Genomic DNA, 19,965 nt, shown 5'->3' on the forward strand with positions numbered 1-19,965 from the left:
GGGCATTGCAGGTGTGAAGCCTTAGAAGGTAAGCCTTGTCTGTGAAGATGGCGGATGGATTCGAGTTTACACAGTGTGAGGGGGAGGAGGGGTTGCTTTTCAGTGATGACGTCACTGCTCAGACCCTTAGGGCGGCAGACAGAGGGGGGCTCTGCTGTTATCAGTTCTCCGCACAGTCCGCCTTATCGACTTGGTCGGAAAAACATGTGAGCTGCTGACGCCAAAGGATGGGAGGGGTGATTCTGTTGAACTGTGAGCACAAGTGATATGGAGGGTTGGAAGAGGCTTAAAGGTGGGCATGAACTGCCAGCCCAAGATCTGCCAGCCACCTACTACTCAAAGGTGAGCATGTACTGCCAGCCCAAACTCTGCCACACACCTACTACTCAAAGGTGGGCATGTACTGCCAGCCCAAGCTCAGCCACCCAGCTACTACTCAAAGGTGAGCATGTACTGCCAGCCCAAGCTCTGCCAGCCACCTACTACTCAAAGGTGGGCTTTTGTGGGCATTCTTCAGGTGACAAGCCTTTGCGTAGGCTGTGGGGTTTTAGGTTTAAACCTATAATAACTGATAAAACCCCACTGAACGAAAAATAGCCCCACCGGTGAAAACATATAAACACTGAAGGTGGGCATGTACTGCCATCCAAGCTCTGCCAGCCAGCTACTACTCAAAGGTGGGCTTTTGTGGGCATTCTTCAGGTGACAAGCCTTTGCGTAGGCTGTGGGGTTTTAGGTTTAAACCTATAATAACTGATAAAACCCCACTGAACGAAAAATAGCCCCACCGGTGAAAACATATAAACACTGAAGGTGGGCATGTACTGCCATCCAAGCTCTGCCAGCCAGCTACTACTCAAAGGTGGGCCTGTACTGTCTGCCCAAGCTCAGTTACCCAGCTACTACTCAAAGGTGAGCATGTACTGCCAGCCCAAACTCTGCCACTCACCTACTACTCAAAGGTGGGCATCTACTGCCAGCCCAAACTCTGCCAGCCACCTACTACTCAAAGGAGGGCATGTACTGCCAGCCCAAACTCTGCCACTCACCTACTACTCAAAGGTGGGCATCTACTGCCAGCCCAAACTCTGCCAGCCACCTACTACTCAAAGGAGGGCATGTACTGCCAGCCCAAACTCTGCCACTCACCTACTACTCAAAGGTGGGCATCTACTGCCAGCCCAAGCTCTGCCACGCACCTACTACTCAAAGGTGGGCACGTACTGCCAGCCCAAACTCCGCCAGCCAGCTACTACTCAAAGGAGGGCATGTACTGCCAGCCCAAACTCTGCCACTCACCTACTACTCAAAGGTGGGCACGTACTGCCAGCCCAAACTCCGCCAGCCAGCTACTACTCAAAGGAGGGCATGTACTGCCAGCCCAAACTCTGCCACACACCTACTACTCAAAGGTGGGCACGTACTGCCAGCCCAAACTCCGCCAGCCAGCTACTACTCAAAGGAGGGCATGTACTGCCAGCCCAAACTCTGCCAGCCAGCTACTACTCAAAGGTGGGCATGTACTGCCAGCTCAAACTCCGCCAGCCAGCTACTACTCAAAGGTGGACATGTCCTGCCAGCCCAAGCTCTGCCAGCCACCTACTACTCAAAGGTGAGCATGTACTGCCAGCCCAAGCTCTGCCACTCACCTACTACTCAAAGGAGGGCATGTACTGCCAGCCCAAGCTCTGCCACACACCTACTACTCAAAGGTGGGCATGTACTGCCAGCCCAAACTCTGCCAGCCAGCTACTACTCAAAGGTGAGCATGTACTGCCAGCCCAAACTCTGCCAGCCAGCTACTACTCAAAGGTGGGCATGTACTGCCAGCCCAAGCTCTGCCACACACCTACTACTCAAAGGTGGACATGTCCTGCCAGCCCAAGCTCTGCCAGCCAGCTACTACTCAAAGGAGGGCATGTACTGCCAGCCCAAGCTCTGCCAGCCAGCTACTACTCAAAGGTGAGCATGTACTGCCAGCTCAAACTCCGCCAGCCACCTACTACTCAAAGGTGAGCATGTACTGCCAGCCCAAGCTCTGCCAGCCACCTACTACTCAAAGGTGAGCATGTACTGCCAGCCCAAACTCTGCCACACACCTACTACTCAAAGGTGGGCATGTACTGCCAGCCCAAGCTCTGCCACACACCTACTACTCAAAGGTGAGCATGTACTGCCAGCCCAAGCTCTGCCAGCCACCTACTACTCAAAGGTGAGCATGTACTGCCAGCCCAAACTCTGCCACACACCTACTACTCAAAGGTGGGCATGTACTGCCAGCCCAAGCTCTGCCACACACCTACTACTCAAAGGTGAGCATGTACTGCCAGCCCAAACTCTGCCAGCCACCTACTACTCAAAGGTGGGCATCTACTGCCAGCCCAAGCTCTGCCACCCACCTACTACTCAAAGGTGAGCATGTACTGCCAGCCCAAACTCTGCCAGCCAGCTACTACTCAAAGGTGAGCATGTACTGCCAGCCCAAACTCTGCCAGCCAGCTACTACTCAAAGGAGGGCATGTACTGCCAGCCCAAACTCCGCCAGCCAGCTACTACTCAAAGGTGGACATGTCCTGCCAGCCCAAGCTCTGCCAGCCACCTACTACTCAAAGGTGAGCATGTACTGCCAGCCCAAGCTCTGCCACTCACCTACTACTCAAAGGAGGGCATGTACTGCCAGCCCAAACTCTGCCAGCCAGCTACTACTCAAAGGTGAGCATGTACTGCCAGCCCAAACTCTGCCAGCCAGCTACTACTCAAAGGTGGGCATGTACTGCCAGCCCAAGCTCTGCCAGCCAGCTACTACTCAAAGGTGAGCATGTACTGCCAGCTCAAACTCCGCCAGCCACCTACTACTCAAAGGTGAGCATGTACTGCCAGCCCAAGCTCTGCCAGCCAGCTACTACTCAAAGGAGGACATGTACTGCCAGCCCAAGCTCTGCTAGCCACCTACTACTCAAAGGTGGGCATGTACTGCCAGCCCAAGCTCTGCCACTCACCTACTACTCAAAGGTGAGCATGTACTGCCAGCCCAAACTCTGCCAGCCAGCTACTACTCAAAGGTGAGCATGTACTGCCAGCCCAAACTCTGCCAGCCACCTACTGCTCAAAGGTGAGCATGTACTGCCAGCCCAAGCTCTGCCACTCACCTACTACTCAAAGGTGAGCATGTACTGCCAGCCCAAACTCTGCCAGCCAGCTACTACTCAAAGGTGAGCATGTACTGCCAGCCCAAACTCTGCCAGCCACCTACTGCTCAAAGGTGAGCATGTACTGCCAGCCCAAACTCTGCCAGCCACCTACTGCTCAAAGGTGAGCATGTACTGCCAGCCCAAACTCTGCCAGCCACCTACTACTCAAAGGTGGGCATGTACTGCCAGCCCAAACTCTGCCAGCCAGCTACTACTCAAAGGTGGACATGTCTTGCCAGCCCAAACTCTGCCACACACCTACTACTCAAAGGTGGGCATGTACTGCCAGCCCAAGCTCTGCCAGCCAGCTACTACTCAAAGGTGAGCATGTACTGCCAGCCCAAGCTCTGCCAGCCAGCTACTACTCAAAGGTGAGCATGTACTGCCAGCCCAAGCTCTGCCAGCCAGCTACTACTCAAAGGTGAGCATGTACTGCCAGCCCAAACTCTGCCACTCACCTACTACTCAAAGGTGGGCATGTACTGCCAGCCCAAGCTCTGCCAGCCAGCTACTACTCAAAGGTGAGCATGTACTGCCAGCCCAAACTCTGCCACTCACCTACTACTCAAAGGTGGGCATGTACTGCCAGCCCAAGCTCTGCCAGCCAGCTACTACTCAAAGGTGGGCATGTACTGCCAGCCCAAGCTCTGCCACCCACCTACTACTCAAAGGTGGGCATCTACTGCCAGCCCAAGCTCTGCCACCCAGCTACTACTCAAAGGTGGGCATCTACTGCCAGCCCAAGCTCTGCCAGCCACCTACTACTCAAAGGTGGGCATCTACTGCCAGCCCAAACTCTGCCAGCCAGCTACTACTCAAAGGTGGGCATGTACTGCCAGTCCAAACTCTGCCAGCCAGCTACTACTCAAAGGTGGACATGTCCTGCCAGCCCAAACTCTGCCACCCACCTACTACTCAAAGGTGAGCATGTACTGCCAGCCCAAGCTCTGCCACCCACCTACTACTCAAAGGTGGGCATGTACTGCCAGCCCAAGCTCTGCCACCCACCTACTACTCAAAGGTGGGCATGTACTGCCAGCCCAAGCTCTGCCACCCACCTACTACTCAAAGGTGAGCATGTACTGCCAGCCCAAGCTCTGCCAGCCACCTACTACTCAAAGGTGAGCATGTACTGCCAGCCCAAGCTCTGCCACCCACCTACTACTCAAAGGTGAGCATGTACTGCCAGCCCAAGCTCTGCCAGCCAGCTACTACTCAAAGGTGGGCATCTACTGCCAGCCCAAGCTCTGCCACCCAGCTACTACTCAAAGGTGGGCATCTACTGCCAGGCCAAGCTCTGCCACTCACCTACTACTCAAAGGTGGGCACGTACTGCCAGCCCACACTCTGCCAGACACCTACTACTCAAAGGTGGGCATGTACTGCCAGCCCAAACTCTGCCAGCCACCTACTACTCAAAGGTGGGCATGTACTGCCAGGCCAAGCTCTGCCACCCAGCTACTACTCAAAGGTGGGCATGTACTGCCAGCCCAAGCTCTGCCAGCCACCTACTACTCAAAGGTGGGCATGTACTGCCAGCCCAAGCTCTGCCAGCCACCTACTACTCAAAGGTGGGCATCTACTACCAGCCCAAGCTCTGCCGGCCAGCTACTACTCAAAGGTGGGCATATACTGCCAGCCCAAACTCTGCCAGCCACCTACTACTCAAAGGTGGGCATATACTGCCAGCCCAAGCCCAGCCACACACCTACTGCTCAGAGGTGAGCATGTACTGCCACCCAAGCTCTGCCACTCACCTACTACTCAAAGGTGGGCATCTACTACCAGCCCAAGCTCTGCCGGCCAGCTACTACTCAAAGGTGGGCATGCACTGCCAGTCCAACCTCTGCCGGCCAGCTACTACTCAAAGGTGGGCATCTACTGCCAGTCCAAACTCTGCCACACACCTACTGCTCAAAGGTGAGCATGTACTGACAGTCCAAACTCTGCCACCTACATACTACTCAACAGTAGGCATTTATTGGCATGCAAGCTCTGACACCGAGCTACTACTCAAAGGTAGATATTTATTACCATCCAAGCTCTGCCACTCAACTACTACTCAAGGGTAGGCATTTATTGTTAGTCCAACCTCTGCCACCCAGCTACTACTCAAAGGTAGGCATGTGCTGCCATCCAAGCTCTGCCACCCATCTATTACTCAAAGGTGGGCTTTTGTGGGCATTCTTCAGGTGACAAGCCTTTGCGTAGGCTGTGGGGTTTAAGTTTAAACCTATAATAACTGATAAAACCCCACTGAAAGAAAAATAGCCCTCACCGGTGAAAACATATAAACACTGAAAAAACACCTGCACAACCACAAACTAAATGCCATTCAAAGAAAGTAAAAATAAAGTGAAAGAGTCATTTTGTTCTTACTGAAGGGGGTCAATAAAATGTACCTTTGTTATACAAGCTAGTAGTAAGAAAGACTGGCTAACATTATTCTGCTTGAGTTTTGTTCTTTAGGGATGCCACTAAAATATTGTTTCTTCTTCCTTTTACTTTTTTCAGTTTTATGGCCTTTGGTCTAAGGATGCAGGGTTTAGTTTCACGTTTTAGGTTTAGTTTATTTTATAAACTGTAGAGAATCAGGACATATCAAACTCATATTTGGTATTTTGGCTGCATTTGATTCTTTCACTGATAGGTAAAATGGCTAGTTTCATAAAAATCTTTCCTAATATGTGTCATCACATTTACCCACAGAGAATGGGTAAAAACCCTTAATACATCAGACCATAGTTTCTAGTGGGTCAGTATTGATAGTAGGTGAATTGCCAACACCCCAGGCTATAAACAGTAAATGCAAGGTATAGTGACAAGTATATATATCACCAAGCATCTGGGATAGTGGTGAAAACGTGACACCAGACTTTTGGAAAACATGGAACGCAGTGTCACTTGTAATGCTCTGCAAAAAAGGTTCTTTCCAAGTCCAACAAAGATTGGAGTGATATTATTTGTATTTGTAGTGATTCAGCTACGTATATAAAGAATTTGTGTGATGACCTGTCAAAATTGATACCCGAGCTGAAGTGATTCCCTGTAGGAGATCCTTGCCACTTGTTAGATGGTATGCTGAAAGCATCTTTACAATCTTCAGAGTTAATGAGGGAAGCTATTGACTTTTTAGTCCATTCTGGTGCACTGTTTTCTTATGCCCAGGAACTAAAACGCAAATATTTATCATTTCGTGCTTTATGTGGCATCAAAGAAAGCGTCATCCCAACTGTGTCCCTTAGCTGACGGTTATCAGCCCAAGGGGCTATGAATGCTGAGAGGGCCTTTTCAAGGAAGTTTACATGGGAAGGAAAGCGCGAGCACACACGACCAAAGACTCTCTGAAGAAGTATTGTATGGTGTACCACAATAAGATTAATTTGCAAAAATCTCTTTGGACCTCATATACACTATACGTACACTGTCTATATACCATGGGCCCGATTCACAGAATGAACTTAAGACTCAATCCTAAACTTACTACTATTTTGGTATTCACAGAATGCACTTACTACTTTTGGCATTGACAGAATGAACCTACTCCTTTTGGTATTCACAGAAGTTAGGATTTTGTATTAAGTTTGTCTTAAGACAGACTTAAGACAGACTTAAGACAAAATCCTAACTTCTGTGAATACCAAAAGTAGTAAGTGCATTCTGTGAATGCCAAAAGTAGTAAGTTTAGGATTGAGTCTTAAATTCATTCTGTGAATCGGGCCCTATGTTTTTTCAGTGCAGAAAGCAAGCAATGATAAAAGCAAAACGTTCCATAAACACCGGAAAAACACTTTTTCTGTTGTTTTTAGTGGCGTGAAAATGTGTAACCACTGATAACAACTGTTTTTTAAGATATTGAAAACACTGAAAAAAAAACACCAGAATTTACCAAAAATAGAAACTGAAAACAGGACAGCCTACCTTTGCGCCTTAACTTGCCTCATCGTGAAAGGATGATATTGAGGTCCCGCTCCGTCAGCTCATCAATCATTTGTTGTGTGACAGATTTTTGGGGTGTTGAGTATTCTAAACAGTTTTCCTCTGAAATGTTGTGTCGTTTTTTTAAAACTTTGAAATTTGTGAACTCTAAAAAGTTGAAAGAAAACGCAGGCTGTGGCCACGGCTCAGTACATTGCTCGGTTTCTTCCAGTTTTGGAGTGCAGTGAATGGATGATGTACCCCTCACCTTGCCTCAGTGTGATGCTCAGTGGCCTCTGGTAGTTTTGGGGTGCAGTGCATGGATGGTGTACCCCTCACCTTGCCTCAGTGTGATGCTCAGTGGCCTCTGGTTAATAATTCTCTCCCACTCTCTCCTCACAGATGAGAACTCCACCACCTCAGCGGAGGCTTCTGCGAACGCCTCGATACCCCATGAGTGGCCAACCTGTGTGAAGCAGGAGGAGATGCTGAACTTGGGGTTCACCATCGGATCCTTCCTGCTGAGTGCGGCGACGCTGCCTCTGGGCATCCTCATGGACAGATACGGACCCCGGCCGCTGCGTCTCGTGGGCAGGTAAGAGGGGGTGCTCAGCCCTGTCGAGAGGCGCTGATGGGGCTTCTAGGCGGTCTGGGTGGTCTTTCCCAGTCTTTGGTTTGGTACAGTGCGAAATCATCTTTCTGAATAGCCACAGGAAGGTGGAAAGTGCTAATGTACCGCCTCTGAACACCACCAGCCGCTCACCAAGACACTCATCCCGGTGAAATCTGACTTCACGCTCCCGATGACCCCCCAACCCAACACTCTGCGTCCTGCGGAGAGGGTTGAGCTCGTATCCCTGCGACGACCAGCCGAACACCCAACTCCTTGACTGCACCTCCCAAGATGTCCTGCACACCGTGACTTCTCTCTTCGTGTCTTGCTCTCCTCAGCTCTTTAGCCTTCACTGACCTCAACTCTTGATATTACCAAGAGCTCGCCATGCCGTCAGCCATAGTCGCGTCCTTCCTTCATTCATCTCTTCTGTTCCCTCAGGTCCCTCATCACCTCACCCTGGGGACCACCAAGAACTTGTACCCACAGCGGGATGGATTCTGTCTAGACGTTCTCCCCTGTGTGCCTCTAAGATTCTTAAATTCTGAAAATGTTGAATCCACTAAGTCTCTTGATGGGGCACCCCCGAAGATGGGTGGGCACAGATGTGTTCTGTCTTGACTACTTCCAAGAGGCGTTCGACCCTTCTATGAACACCGTTCCCATGAGGTGAAGGATCGAAGGATGCCTAGGTGTGGATGGACAGGCTGGGCGAAGTTCGCAGAGTTTTGCTACGCAAAGCTCCGCGAAGTTTCAAAAAACCTCTGCGAAGTTCCGCGAGTGGCAGAGTGTAGTGCGAACTGCAGTTTGTGCTGGTATTCCTGCCGCTCGTGTAGAAACTCGCACTCCGCGGAGTGCGGAGTGCAGAAAACTCCGCAAACTCCGCGAACGGATCAAAGTTCACGGCCCAGGCTTAGCAACAAACACATGGCCACAAGTGTCCAGATAATGGATGCATAACCGTAAACCCCATCCCATGATAGCTTGTCCTTCCCCCTGACCCGGCCCAATCAGTCGCGACCCTGTCCCTTACTCCAGCCTGAAGCCTGATCGGTTTCCTGACCGCAGCCTTTATCTCTAGTCTTATCCTACCCCCAACAAAAATTCGGACCTGATCTCACATAAAATCCTTTCCTTAAAGTCGACCATTGTTCTAATCCGGCCCCTACCTTTTTGCATCGAATATCTCATGTTGATTTCATTAAAATGAAATATTTGTGCTGGTGGTTGATTGGTTGACGGGAGGGGCTGGGAGGGTGCAGCTGGATGTTACTGTGTTGTCTGCTATGGCAAATCAGCGCCGAGACGCCTACGGGTATTTGTGCACTTTACAAGTTGTTAAAATAAATAAATAAATAAATAAATAAATATCTTGCAGCTACAAATTGCCCTCGTCTTTGCTCATAAAATAACATGATGTTTTGATTTTAAGGGTAAGGACAAGTGTCATTTTTTCGTGCAAGTTTATTCCTCGGCCAGTTGTTGGGTTATGTGTGGCACGTGGCATTTCTTTTTTCTTTTATTCTTGTTGCTTGTATCATGTACTTATTTATTTATTTATTTATAAAGGCCTTCAAGAGATTCAATTCAAGCAGAATATGCCTTGCAGGAGCTGGAAGTCGAGATATTTATGTATTTATTTATTCAGAGTCTTATATAGCGCGAACATAACGCATCAGGGTGACAGAGCACCTACAGAAACTGTACAAAAGAAGACGATAGGGGATAGGAAGTAATATAAAAACATTAGAGTACAATAAATATATATACATATGATAATGGTGGCCAGGAGAAAGGGGCTCACTAGTATAGTATAGGAAGGGGAAGCAAACATATTCTGAAGCAAAAAGTAGCAAATGACAAGTAGCCGGACGGAAGCGAACCGATGAGTCGGATCCAAGACAGGTCCACAGCGAGGGCCCGATTCACAGAACTAACTTAGGACAAAATCCTAAACTTACTACCATTTCGGTATTCACAGAAGGCACTTACTCATTTCGGTATTCACAGAAGGCACTTACTCATTTCGGTATTCACAGAAGGCACTTACTCATTTCGGTATTCACAGAAGCCACTTACTCATTTCGGTATTCACAGAAGGCACTTACTCATTTCGGTATTCACAGAAGGCACTTACTCATTTCGGTATTCACAGAAGGCACTTACTCATTTGGTATTCACAGAAGGCACTTACCCATTTCGGTATTCACAGAAGGCACTTACTCATTTTGGTATTCACAGAAGGCACTTACTCATTTCGGTATTCACAGAAGGCACTTACCCATTTCGGTATTCACAGAAGGCACTTACTCATTTTGGTATTCACAGAAGGCACTTACTCATTTCGGTATTCACAGAAGGCACTTACTCATTTCGGTATTCACAGAAGGCACTTACTCATTTTGGTATTCACAGAAGACACACAGGCCCAGATGTAGGTAAAATAGATTTACCGATTTTTAATTACCGAATCCTACCGATTCGGTAATTAAAAATCGGTAAATCTAAGGGGTGGATATGTAGGAACATCCAGATGTTCCTTTTACCGAATCGGTAAATATCTGTATTTACCGATTCGGTAAATACCGACCGGTAATGCCCCATTCATTCCTATGGGCTTTGAAGCCCATAGGAATGAATGGGGCATTACCGGTCGGTATTTACCGAATCGGTAAATACCGATTTTGATAAGGGTGCAGGGGGTGTCACTTTGACACCCTCTAGCACCCCCAAAAAAGTTTCGGGGGCCATGTGGCAGGCATACCTGCCCTAAGGGCAGGTCTGCCTGTCATATGGCACAGGTGTGCATGCACACATGTGCATGCACACCGGAATCGGTTTTTTACCATGAAGTTGAATTTCATGGTAAAATACCGATTCTGTAAGGCTTGTGGGACTCAGAAGAGTCCCACCTACATCTCATTGTTACCGAATCGGTAAAAATACCGATTCGGTATTTTACAGATTCGGTAAATTTACCGATCGGTAAATTTACCGAATCTGTAAAATATGTGGCCCTACATACCATTTTGTGAATCTCGGTCGGTAACGGCCGAAAATACCGATTTTCGGCCGTTACCGACCGACCTACATCCGGCCCTTACTCATTTGGTATTCATAGAAGGCACTTACCCATTTCGGTTTCGGTATTCACAGAAGGCACTTACTCATTTTGGTATTCACAGAAGACACTTACTCATTTGGTATTCACAGAAGGCACTTACCCATTTCGGTATTCACAGAAGACACTTACTCATTTGGTATTCACAGAAGGCACTTACCCATTTCGGTATTCACAGAAGGCACTTACTCATTTCGGTATTCACAGAAGGCACTTACTCATTTCGGTATTCACAGAAGGCACTTACTCATTTCGGTATTCACAGAAGGCACTTACTCATTTCGGTATTCACAGAAGGCACTTACTCATGTCGGTATTCACAGAAGGCACTTACTCATTTCGGTATTCACAGAAGGCACTTACTCATTTTGGTATTCACAGAAGGCACTTACTCATTTTGGTATTCACAGAAGGTACTTACTCATTTCGGTATTCACAGAAGGCACTTACTCATGTCGGTATTCACAGAAGGCACTTACTCATTCATGTCGGTATTCACAGAAGGCACTTACTCATTTGGGTATTCACAGAAGGCACTTACTCATTTCGGTATTCACAGAAGGCACTTACTCATTTTGGTATTCACAGAAGGCACTTACTCATTTCGGTATTCACAGAAGGCACTTACTCATGTCGGTATTCACAGAAGGCACTTACTCATTTTGGTATTCACAGAAGGCACTTACTCATTTTGGTATTCACAGAAGACACTTACTCATTTGGTATTCACAGAAGGCACTTACCCATTTCGGTTTCGGTATTCACAGAAGGCACTTACTCATTTTGGTATTCACAGAAGACACTTACTCATTTGGTATTCACAGAAGGCACTTACCCATTTCGGTATTCACAGAAGACACTTACTCATTTGGTATTCACAGAAGGCACTTACCCATTTCGGTATTCACAGAAGGCACTTACTCATTTTGGTATTCACAGAAGGCACTTACTCATTTCGGTATTCACAGAAGGCACTTACTCATTTCGGTATTCACAGAAGGCACTTACTCATTTTGGTATTCACAGAAGGCACTTACTCATTTCGGTATTCACAGAAGGCACTTACTCATGTCGGTATTCACAGAAGGCACTTACTCATTTCGGTATTCACAGAAGGCACTTACTCATTTTGGTATTCACAGAAGGCACTTACTCATGTCGGTATTCACAGAAGGCACTTACTCATTTCGGTATTCACAGAAGGAACTTACTCATGTCGGTATTCACAGAAGGCACTTACTCATTTTGGTATTCACAGAAGGCACTTACTCATTTCGGTATTCACAGAAGGCACTTACTTATGTCGGTATTCACAGAAGGCACTTACTCATTTCGGTATTCACAGAAGGCACTTACTCATTTTGGTATTCACAGAAGGCACTTACTCATTTTGGTATTCACAGAAGGCACTTACTCATTTCGGTATTCACAGAAGGCACTTACTCATGTCGGTATTCACAGAAGGCACTTACTCATTTCGGTATTCACAGAAGACACTTACTCATTTCGGTATTCACAGAAGGCACTTACTCATGTCGGTATTCACAGAAGGCACTTACTCATTTCGGTATTCACAGAAGGCACTTACTCATTTCGGTATTCACAGAAGGCACTTACTCATTTTGGTATTCACAGAAGGCACTTACTCATTTCGGTATTCACAGAAGGCACTTACTCATGTCGGTATTCACAGAAGGCACTTACTCATTTCGGTATTCACAGAAGGCACTTACTCATGTCGGTATTCACAGAAGTTAAGACTCCTAACTTTAGGATTCCGAAATGCCTTCTGTGAATAACAAAAGTCTTAAAGTTAGGATTTTTCTCAGTTTAGGAGTAGTAAAGTTAGGAGTCCTAACTTCTGTGAATACCGAAATGAGTAAGTGCATTCTTTGAACACCAAAATGGTAGTAAGTTTAGGATTTTGTCTTCCGTTAGTTCTGTGAATCGGGCCTTGAGAGAGGAATTTGTTGCAAAGAAAATGTTTTACTTCCTTCCTGAAGAGGGATGTGGATCGGCTGCATCTGAGCTTAGTAGGGAGAGAGTTCCAGATTTTTGGGGCAATTCCAGAGAAGGATCGCTTTAAGGTTATCTTTCTTATTTTTGTGGCTTAAGTAGTAGGGAACCCGTGCGTCCCGAGGATCTGTTTCCACCCAATAGGGTCAGTTTCTGAGTCGAGTAGGAGGGGGTCTTGTGGTGCAGCGCTTTGTGGGTCGTGCACGCAATCTTGACATGAATCCTGGCATCGAGGCTAGGCGGTCGGGTGATATCCTCGCTATTTTGGATCCTGTAATGAGCCAAGCTGCTGCATTCAGTGCAACCTTCAGTGGTGCAAGCGAGGTCTTGGGAGGCCCGCCAGGGTAGAGCTTCCATAGTCTAATTTCAACAGAACAAGTCCATGAATCTCAGTTGTGAGGTCTTCAGGGAGGAAAGGTTTTAGGGGCATATTTACAAGGGCTTGATCTCCGCTTTTTTGGCTTTTAAAGCCATAAAAGTGGAGATAAAAATATCGCCCTATTTACAAGAGGGTGATAACATGCCGAATCGCGTGTTAGCACCCTTTTACCCGACGCCTCCCTTTGCATCTCTAATGAGATGCAAAGTGGGCGTCACTGGACAGTACAACCTTGCAAATATCGCTAATGTGCACATCTCGATAATTACAAGGCTGCCCATGCATTTTAGCAGACGTTAGTTTTTGGAGAAAACCGCTGTTTTCACCAAAAACTAATATCTGCTAAGTGGAATATGCTGATACGACCACATGGTCGTATCAGCAAGGTTATCACCGTTTTCTATGGAACATCGCTGGAAAACCAGCGATGTTCCATGGAAAACAACGCTATAGCTGGTAAATTATTGCCATAGCGCTATGCGTTGTTATTACAGAACTAGCATGCCCATAATTTTCTGCGATAGCCGGCGGTAACTATTTTCTCGCTAAGCGCAGCCAGCGATAATTATCGCTGCCGCTTGTTAATATGCCACGTAGTTTCCTAAGAATATGCAAGGGATGGTTAGCTCCTCTGGTAATAGCGCTTTCCAACAAATTGCTCCCACACTGAGGATCTGATGTGTTTTTGCATGGAGAGGTATTTGTCCAATGTTATGACAGGGATTTGGCAGCGCCAACGAGGCATAGGGTGCAATTCAAGGTGGTGAGAAGAGGGAGCGGTCTTTGACAATAGGAGTGGAGGAGGGTGGAGCGATCCGTAGGTTTCAGTTTTAAGGGCAATGAGCTTGAGGTGGTTACGAGTCGACCAATGTTGCCTTATTGTTAGGGTGTTGTTGAGGGTGTAGATGTCCTCAAGGGACGAGATTTTCAAGTATAGTTGAGTGTCGTCAGCATACATGTGGAATGCGATGTGGGAGAGTTTGAGGATTTCCGTTAGGGGCTCCACGTAAGGGTTAAACAGCGTCGGGCAGAAGATAGAGCCTTGGTGATCGCCCAGTGATAAGGGAGACTGATTGGAAAGAGTGTTATTGATTAGAATGCACTGAAATCTGTTGTGTATAAAAGAGGAGAGCCATTGTGCACAGAGCCCAAGAGGCCCATCCTATGTTCTAGAAGGTCGAGCAGGGGCCGCATGGTCGATGGTGTCGAAGGCGGCCGACAGATCCAGATGGATCAGGAGGCAAGGTTCATTCTGGGCGACAATGTGAACCATGGCAGTTTCGGTGCTATCACCCAATCAGAAGACAGATTGACAATGGTCAGGGAGTTGTAATTGTTCAATGTGATGGTGAAACTGTAAGTGCACATATTTTTTAAGAGTTTGGCCAAAGTAGGGATGTTGGAGATGGGGCAGTAATTGTTGGGGTCGGGTTCATCGGAGTTGGGTTTCTTTAGGATAGCGGTGACCTGGCACTTATGAGGCAGTCGGGTACGGAGCCTTGGGTGAATCGGGCATTAATTATCATAGTCCATAACTGGAGTAGGAGGTGAATGGACTCATTTAAGAGTTTCGAAGGGAGGGGATCGCCGACGTGGTTGGAGTATTTCAAAGAGGTCAATAGATTTGAGTGCCAGCCCCATCAAGGATCTTGAAGCTAGCCCAGGTGGCCTTATTTTTGGATGGGATGAGTAGATTATTTGGGCATGCTTGAAGATCGAATGGGTCGGGTGTAGGAGGGGTTGCATGGAATTAGTTCGAGAGCGATCTGGATGTCATTAGGGTATCTGTGTGGTTTTCTCATTGAAGAAGGCGGCAAAAGTTTCACAGTTAAGAAGTGCTTTCAGATCGTTTGTTGGTTTCTGTTAATTTCGAGAAAAAAATTGGTCGATTCCCTGCCGTGTCTGATTGATTTTGGAAAAATGTTGCTTTAGAGTTCCTCATGTGCCTATTTTAGGCGCTGCATCTTCGTGGAAGGGAAATGAGGTTGGCCAAGGAGGGCGTGTGTCTCCATGCTGTTTCTGCATGTCCGAGGAGTCGTCTCTCTTCTACACCTGAGCGTAGTTCGCTGAGTTTTGCTACGCGGAACTCCGTGAAGTTACAAAAAAACTCTGCGAAGTTCCACGAGTGGCGGAGTGCAGTGCAAACTGCAGTTTGTGCTGGTATTTCTGCTGCTTGGATAGAAATACTACCCGAGCGGCAGCTCACGCTCGTGAACTTACTGTCCGCGAACTTATTGTTCGCGAGTCGCGAGGGGGAAAAAACTCTGCTGCACATCGCGAAGCAGAGTTTTATGCACTCCGCGAGCTCTGCGGAGTGTGGAATGCAGAAAACTCCACAAACTTTGCAAACGCAGCGAAGTTCACCGCCCAGGCCTACTCTCTTCGTTCAGATTACAACTGACCCAGGAATTGGAACTTTTAGAAGAGACACATGCAACGAACAGCCTCCCCCTGCTCAAGCAATGTTCACTGTGTGGATTTAGAAAGTATGAGGGCAGTGTATTGAGCTGGTGTCTCACGAAGGGTTCAGACAGACACTGCCCATGTTTGAAGCACATAAAACCTTGAATCTCAGGAGTCTCTTCGGATGAGAGAAGCTCTCCCAGGTACTGACAGAGAGGGGCGTGTCCCTCCATGGCAGAGAGCTGTCTGAGACACCAGTGTCAGGAAGAATGACATGCCCTCTCCCCTAGCGCCCTGAGACCCCCTGAAGCGCCTGCTGACCACTCATGCTGTTTCTCTCTCTCCACAGCGCCAGCTTCGCCCTCTCCTGTGCGCTGATGGCCCTCGCTGCCTACGACCCCCTGGGTGAGTAAGAGAGGTGACTGAGCCTGTGCAGCCCCCTCCCGCTGTGGGAGTATCCTTCCCCTCCCCTCCTCAGCCTCTGTCTCTCCTCTTTCATCCGTCTGCTCCTTTCCCTCTCCTCTCCTCACCCTCCCCTCCATTCACTCTCTTCACCTCGTCTCCTTCCCTCCTTTTTTAATTCCTTCTACTCCCCTCTCTGCACACAGGTCAGCCCCGCGGATCTCACCGGACGTCTCTGTTGTACTCCTTCACTCCCAGCCGCGGTCGGTAATGGGTGTACCTGCAGGGCGGTGACGTGGGGAGGGGGAGGGGCAAGGTGGGGGTAGTAATGTATGGATTACGGAGCTTTACAGGTAAGTAAACATATAAATTAATAAAACGAATTTCGTTGCGTGTACTGCATCCCCAAATGCAATGCAGTGCGCGCAACGACATTAGTTTTATTTATTTATATGTTTACTTACCTGTAAAGCTCCGTAATCCATGCATTACTACCCCCCATCCTGTCCCTCCCCCTCCCCACGTCACCGCCCTGCAGGTACACCCATTACCGACCGCGGCTGTTCACTCCTAGTGCGCTCACAGATCGCTCTTCGTCAGTCTCCGTCCCTCAGTCTTTGTCCATCAGTCTCTGTCCCTCAGTCTGTGTCCCTCAGTCTCCGTCCCTCAGTCTCTGTCCCTCAGTCTCTGTCCCTCAGTCTCCGTCCCTCAGTCTCTGTCACTCAGTCTCTGTCCCTCAGTCTCCGCCCCTCAGTCTCTGTCACTCAGTCTCTGTCCCTCAGTCTCCGTCCCTCAGTCTCTGTCACTCAGTCTCTGTCCCTCAGTCTCCGTCCCTCAGTCTCTGTCACTCAGTCTCTGTCCCTCAGTCTCCGTCCCTCAGTCTCTGTCACTCAGTCTCTGTCCCTCAGTCTCCGTCCCTCAGTCTCTGTCACTCAGTCTCTGTCCCTCAGTCTCCGTCCCTCAGTCTCTGTCACTCAGTCTCTGTCCCTCAGTCTCCGTCCCTCAGTGTCTGTCACTCAGTCTCCGTCCCTCAGCCTCTGTCCCTCAGTCTCTGTCCCTCAGTCTGTGTCCCTCAGTCTCTGTCACTCAGTCTCTGTCCCTCAGTCTCCGTCCCTCAGTCTTTGTCCATCAGTCTCTGTCCCTCAGTCTGTGTCCCTCAGTCTCTGTCCCTCAGTCTCTGTCCCTCAGTCTCTGTCCCTCAGTCTCCGTCCCTCAGTCTCTGTCACTCAGTCTCTGTCCCTCAGTCTCCGCCCCTCAGTCTCTGTCACTCAGTCTCTGTCCCTCAGTCTCCGTCCCTCAGTCTCTGTCACTCAGTCTCTGTCCCTCAGTCTCCGTCCCTCAGTCTCTGTCACTCAGTCTCTGTCCCTCAGTCTCCGTCCCTCAGTCTCTGTCACTCAGTCTCTGTCCCTCAGTCTCCGTCCCTCAGTCTCTGTCACTCAGTCTCTGTCCCTCAGTCTCCGTCCCTCAGTGTCTGTCACTCAGTCTCCGTCCCTCAGCCTCTGTCCCTCAGTCTCTGTCCCTCAGTCTGTGTCCCTCAGTCTCTGTCACTCAGTCTCTGTCCCTCAGTCTCCGTCCCTCAGTCTCTGTCACTCAGTCTCTGTCCCTCAGTCTGTGTCCCTCAGTCTGTGTCCCTCAGTCTCTGTCCCTCAGTCTCTGTCCCTCAGTCTCTGTCCTTCAGTCTCTGTCCCTCAGTCTCTGTCACTCAGTCTCTGTCCCTCAGTCTCCGTCCCTCAGTCTCTGTCACTCAGTCTCTGTCCCTCAGTCTCCGTCCCTCAGTCTCCGTCCCTCAGCCTCTGTCCCTCAGTCTTTGTCCCTCAGTCTCTGTCACTCAGTCTCTGTCCCTCAGTCTCCGTCCCTCAGTCTCTGTCACTCAGTCTCTGTCCCTCAGTCTCCGTCCCTCAGTCTCTGTCCCTCAGTCTCTGTCCCTCAGTCTCCGTCCCTCAGTCTCTGTCACTCAGTCTCTGTCCCTCAGTCTCCGTCCCTCAGTCTCCGTCCCTCAGCCTCTGTCCCTCAGTCTTTGTCCCTCAGTCTCTGTCACTCAGTCTCTGTCCCTCAGTCTCCGTCCCTCAGTCTCTGTCACTCAGTCTCTGTCCCTCAGTCTCCGTCCCTCAGTCTCCGTCCCTCAGCCTCTGTCCCTCAGTCTTTGTCCCTCAGTCTCTGTCACTCAGTCTCTGTCCCTCAGTCTCCGTCCCTCAGTCTCTGTCACTCAGTCTCTGTCCCTCAGTCTCCGTCCCTCAGTCTCCGTCCCTCAGCCTCTGTCCCTCAGTCTTTGTCCCTCAGTCTCTGTCACTCAGTCTCTGTCCCTCAGTCTCCGTCCCTCAGTCTCTGTCACTCAGTCTCTGTCCCTCAGTCTCCGTCCCTCAGTCTCTGTCACTCAGTCTCTGTCCCTCAGTCTCCGTCCCTCAGTCTCTGTCACTCAGTCTCTGTCCCTCAGTCTCCGTCCCTCAGTCTCCGTCCCTCAGCCTCTGTCCCTCAGTCTTTGTCCCTCAGTCTCTGTCACTCAGTCTCTGTCCCTCAGTCTCCGTCCCTCAGTCTCTGTCACTCAGTCTCTGTCCCTCAGTCTCCGTCCCTCAGTCTCCGTCCCTCAGCCTCTGTCCCTCAGTCTTTGTCCCTCAGTCTCTGTCACTCAGTCTCTGTCCCTCAGTCTCCGTCCCTCAGTCTCTGTCACTCAGTCTCTGTCCCTCAGTCTCCGTCCCTCAGTCTCTGTCACTCAGTCTCCGTCCCTCAGCCTCTGTCCCTCAGTCTTTGTCCCTCAGTCTGTGTCCCTCAGTCTCTGTCGCTCAGTCTGTCTCCTGTGCCGGTGATCATTTGTGCCCTCAAACATCTCTCTTCTCGACTTCTCTCTCACAGTCTGACTCTCTCCCTATTGGTTCGTGTTTCTGTCCCGCATCTCTTTTCAGCACTTGCCTCCTACGATCTCTGTCTCTCTCGCTGTTGATTCTTTGTACCCTCACACTCCTCTCTCACCTTCCGGTTTCTCCTATCCACCTGTGCCTCTCTCACATTTGATTCCTTGCACCCTCACACATCTCCTGCACCTCAAAGTCTCTCTCACTCTGTATCCCTCCTGGGGTTCATTCCTTGGCCCTTCAGATCTCTTCCTCTTTCAGTTCTCACCCACTGCCTCTCTCTCTCTCACTGTGGATGCCTTGTGCCCTCACACACCTTCCCCCCTGAGTTCTCTCCTTTAGTCAGTGTCTCTCTTTCGCTGTTGATTCCTCGAGCCCTCACACTTCGTACGCTCTTGAAGTTCTCTTCCACAGCCTGTCTGTCCCCGTTGATACCTTAAGCCTCCACACACCTTCCTCTACTTAAAGTTCACTCCTATAGTTGGTGTCTCTCTTGCTGTTGATTTCTTGTACCCTCACACATCTTCCTTCACTTCAGTTCTCTCCTACAGTTGGTGTCTCTCTGGCTGTAGATTCTCTGTGCCCTCACACTTCTCTGTCTCCTGCAGTTTTCTCTCACAGCCTGCCTCTCCCGCTGTAGATTCTCTGTGCCCTCACACTTCTCTGTCTCCTGCAGTTTTCTCTCACAGCCTGCCTCTCTGTCTGAAGATTCTCTGTGCCCTCACACTTCTCTGTCTCCTGCAGTTTTCTCTCACAGCCTGCCTCTCCCGCTGTAGATTCTCTGTGCCCTCACACTTCTCTGTCTCCTGCAGTTTTCTCTCACAGCCTGCCTCTCTCACTGGAAATTACCTGTGCCCTCACACTTCTCTGTCTCCTGCAGTTTTCTCCCACAGCCTGCCTCTCTTGCTGTAGATTCGCTGTGCCCTCACACTTCTCTGTCTCCTGCAGTTTTCTCCCACAGCCTGCCTCTCTTGCTGTAGATTCGCTGTGCCCTCACACTTCTCTGTCTCCTGCAGTTTTCTTTCACAGCCTGCCTCTCTTGCTGCAGATTCTCTGTGCCCTCACACTTCTCT

General features: G+C 49.3%; 1 protein-coding gene across 1 annotated transcript in view; it reads left to right on the forward strand.

Annotated features, from left to right (window-relative positions):
- Positions 1-19,965, forward strand: part of SLC43A1 (solute carrier family 43 member 1) — a 318,420-nt gene that overhangs the window by 93,973 nt on the left and 204,482 nt on the right. Inside the window, exons 3-4 of the mRNA XM_078674204.1 lie at positions 7,512-7,704; positions 15,991-16,046. Coding sequence (XP_078530330.1) covers positions 7,512-7,704; positions 15,991-16,046 — 249 coding nt within the window. The remainder of the gene's footprint in view (positions 1-7,511; positions 7,705-15,990; positions 16,047-19,965) is intronic.

This window comes from Lissotriton helveticus, chromosome 1_1 (genome assembly GCF_964261635.1).
Source record: "Lissotriton helveticus chromosome 1_1, aLisHel1.1, whole genome shotgun sequence".
Classification (NCBI taxonomy): Eukaryota; Metazoa; Chordata; class Amphibia; order Caudata; family Salamandridae; genus Lissotriton; species Lissotriton helveticus.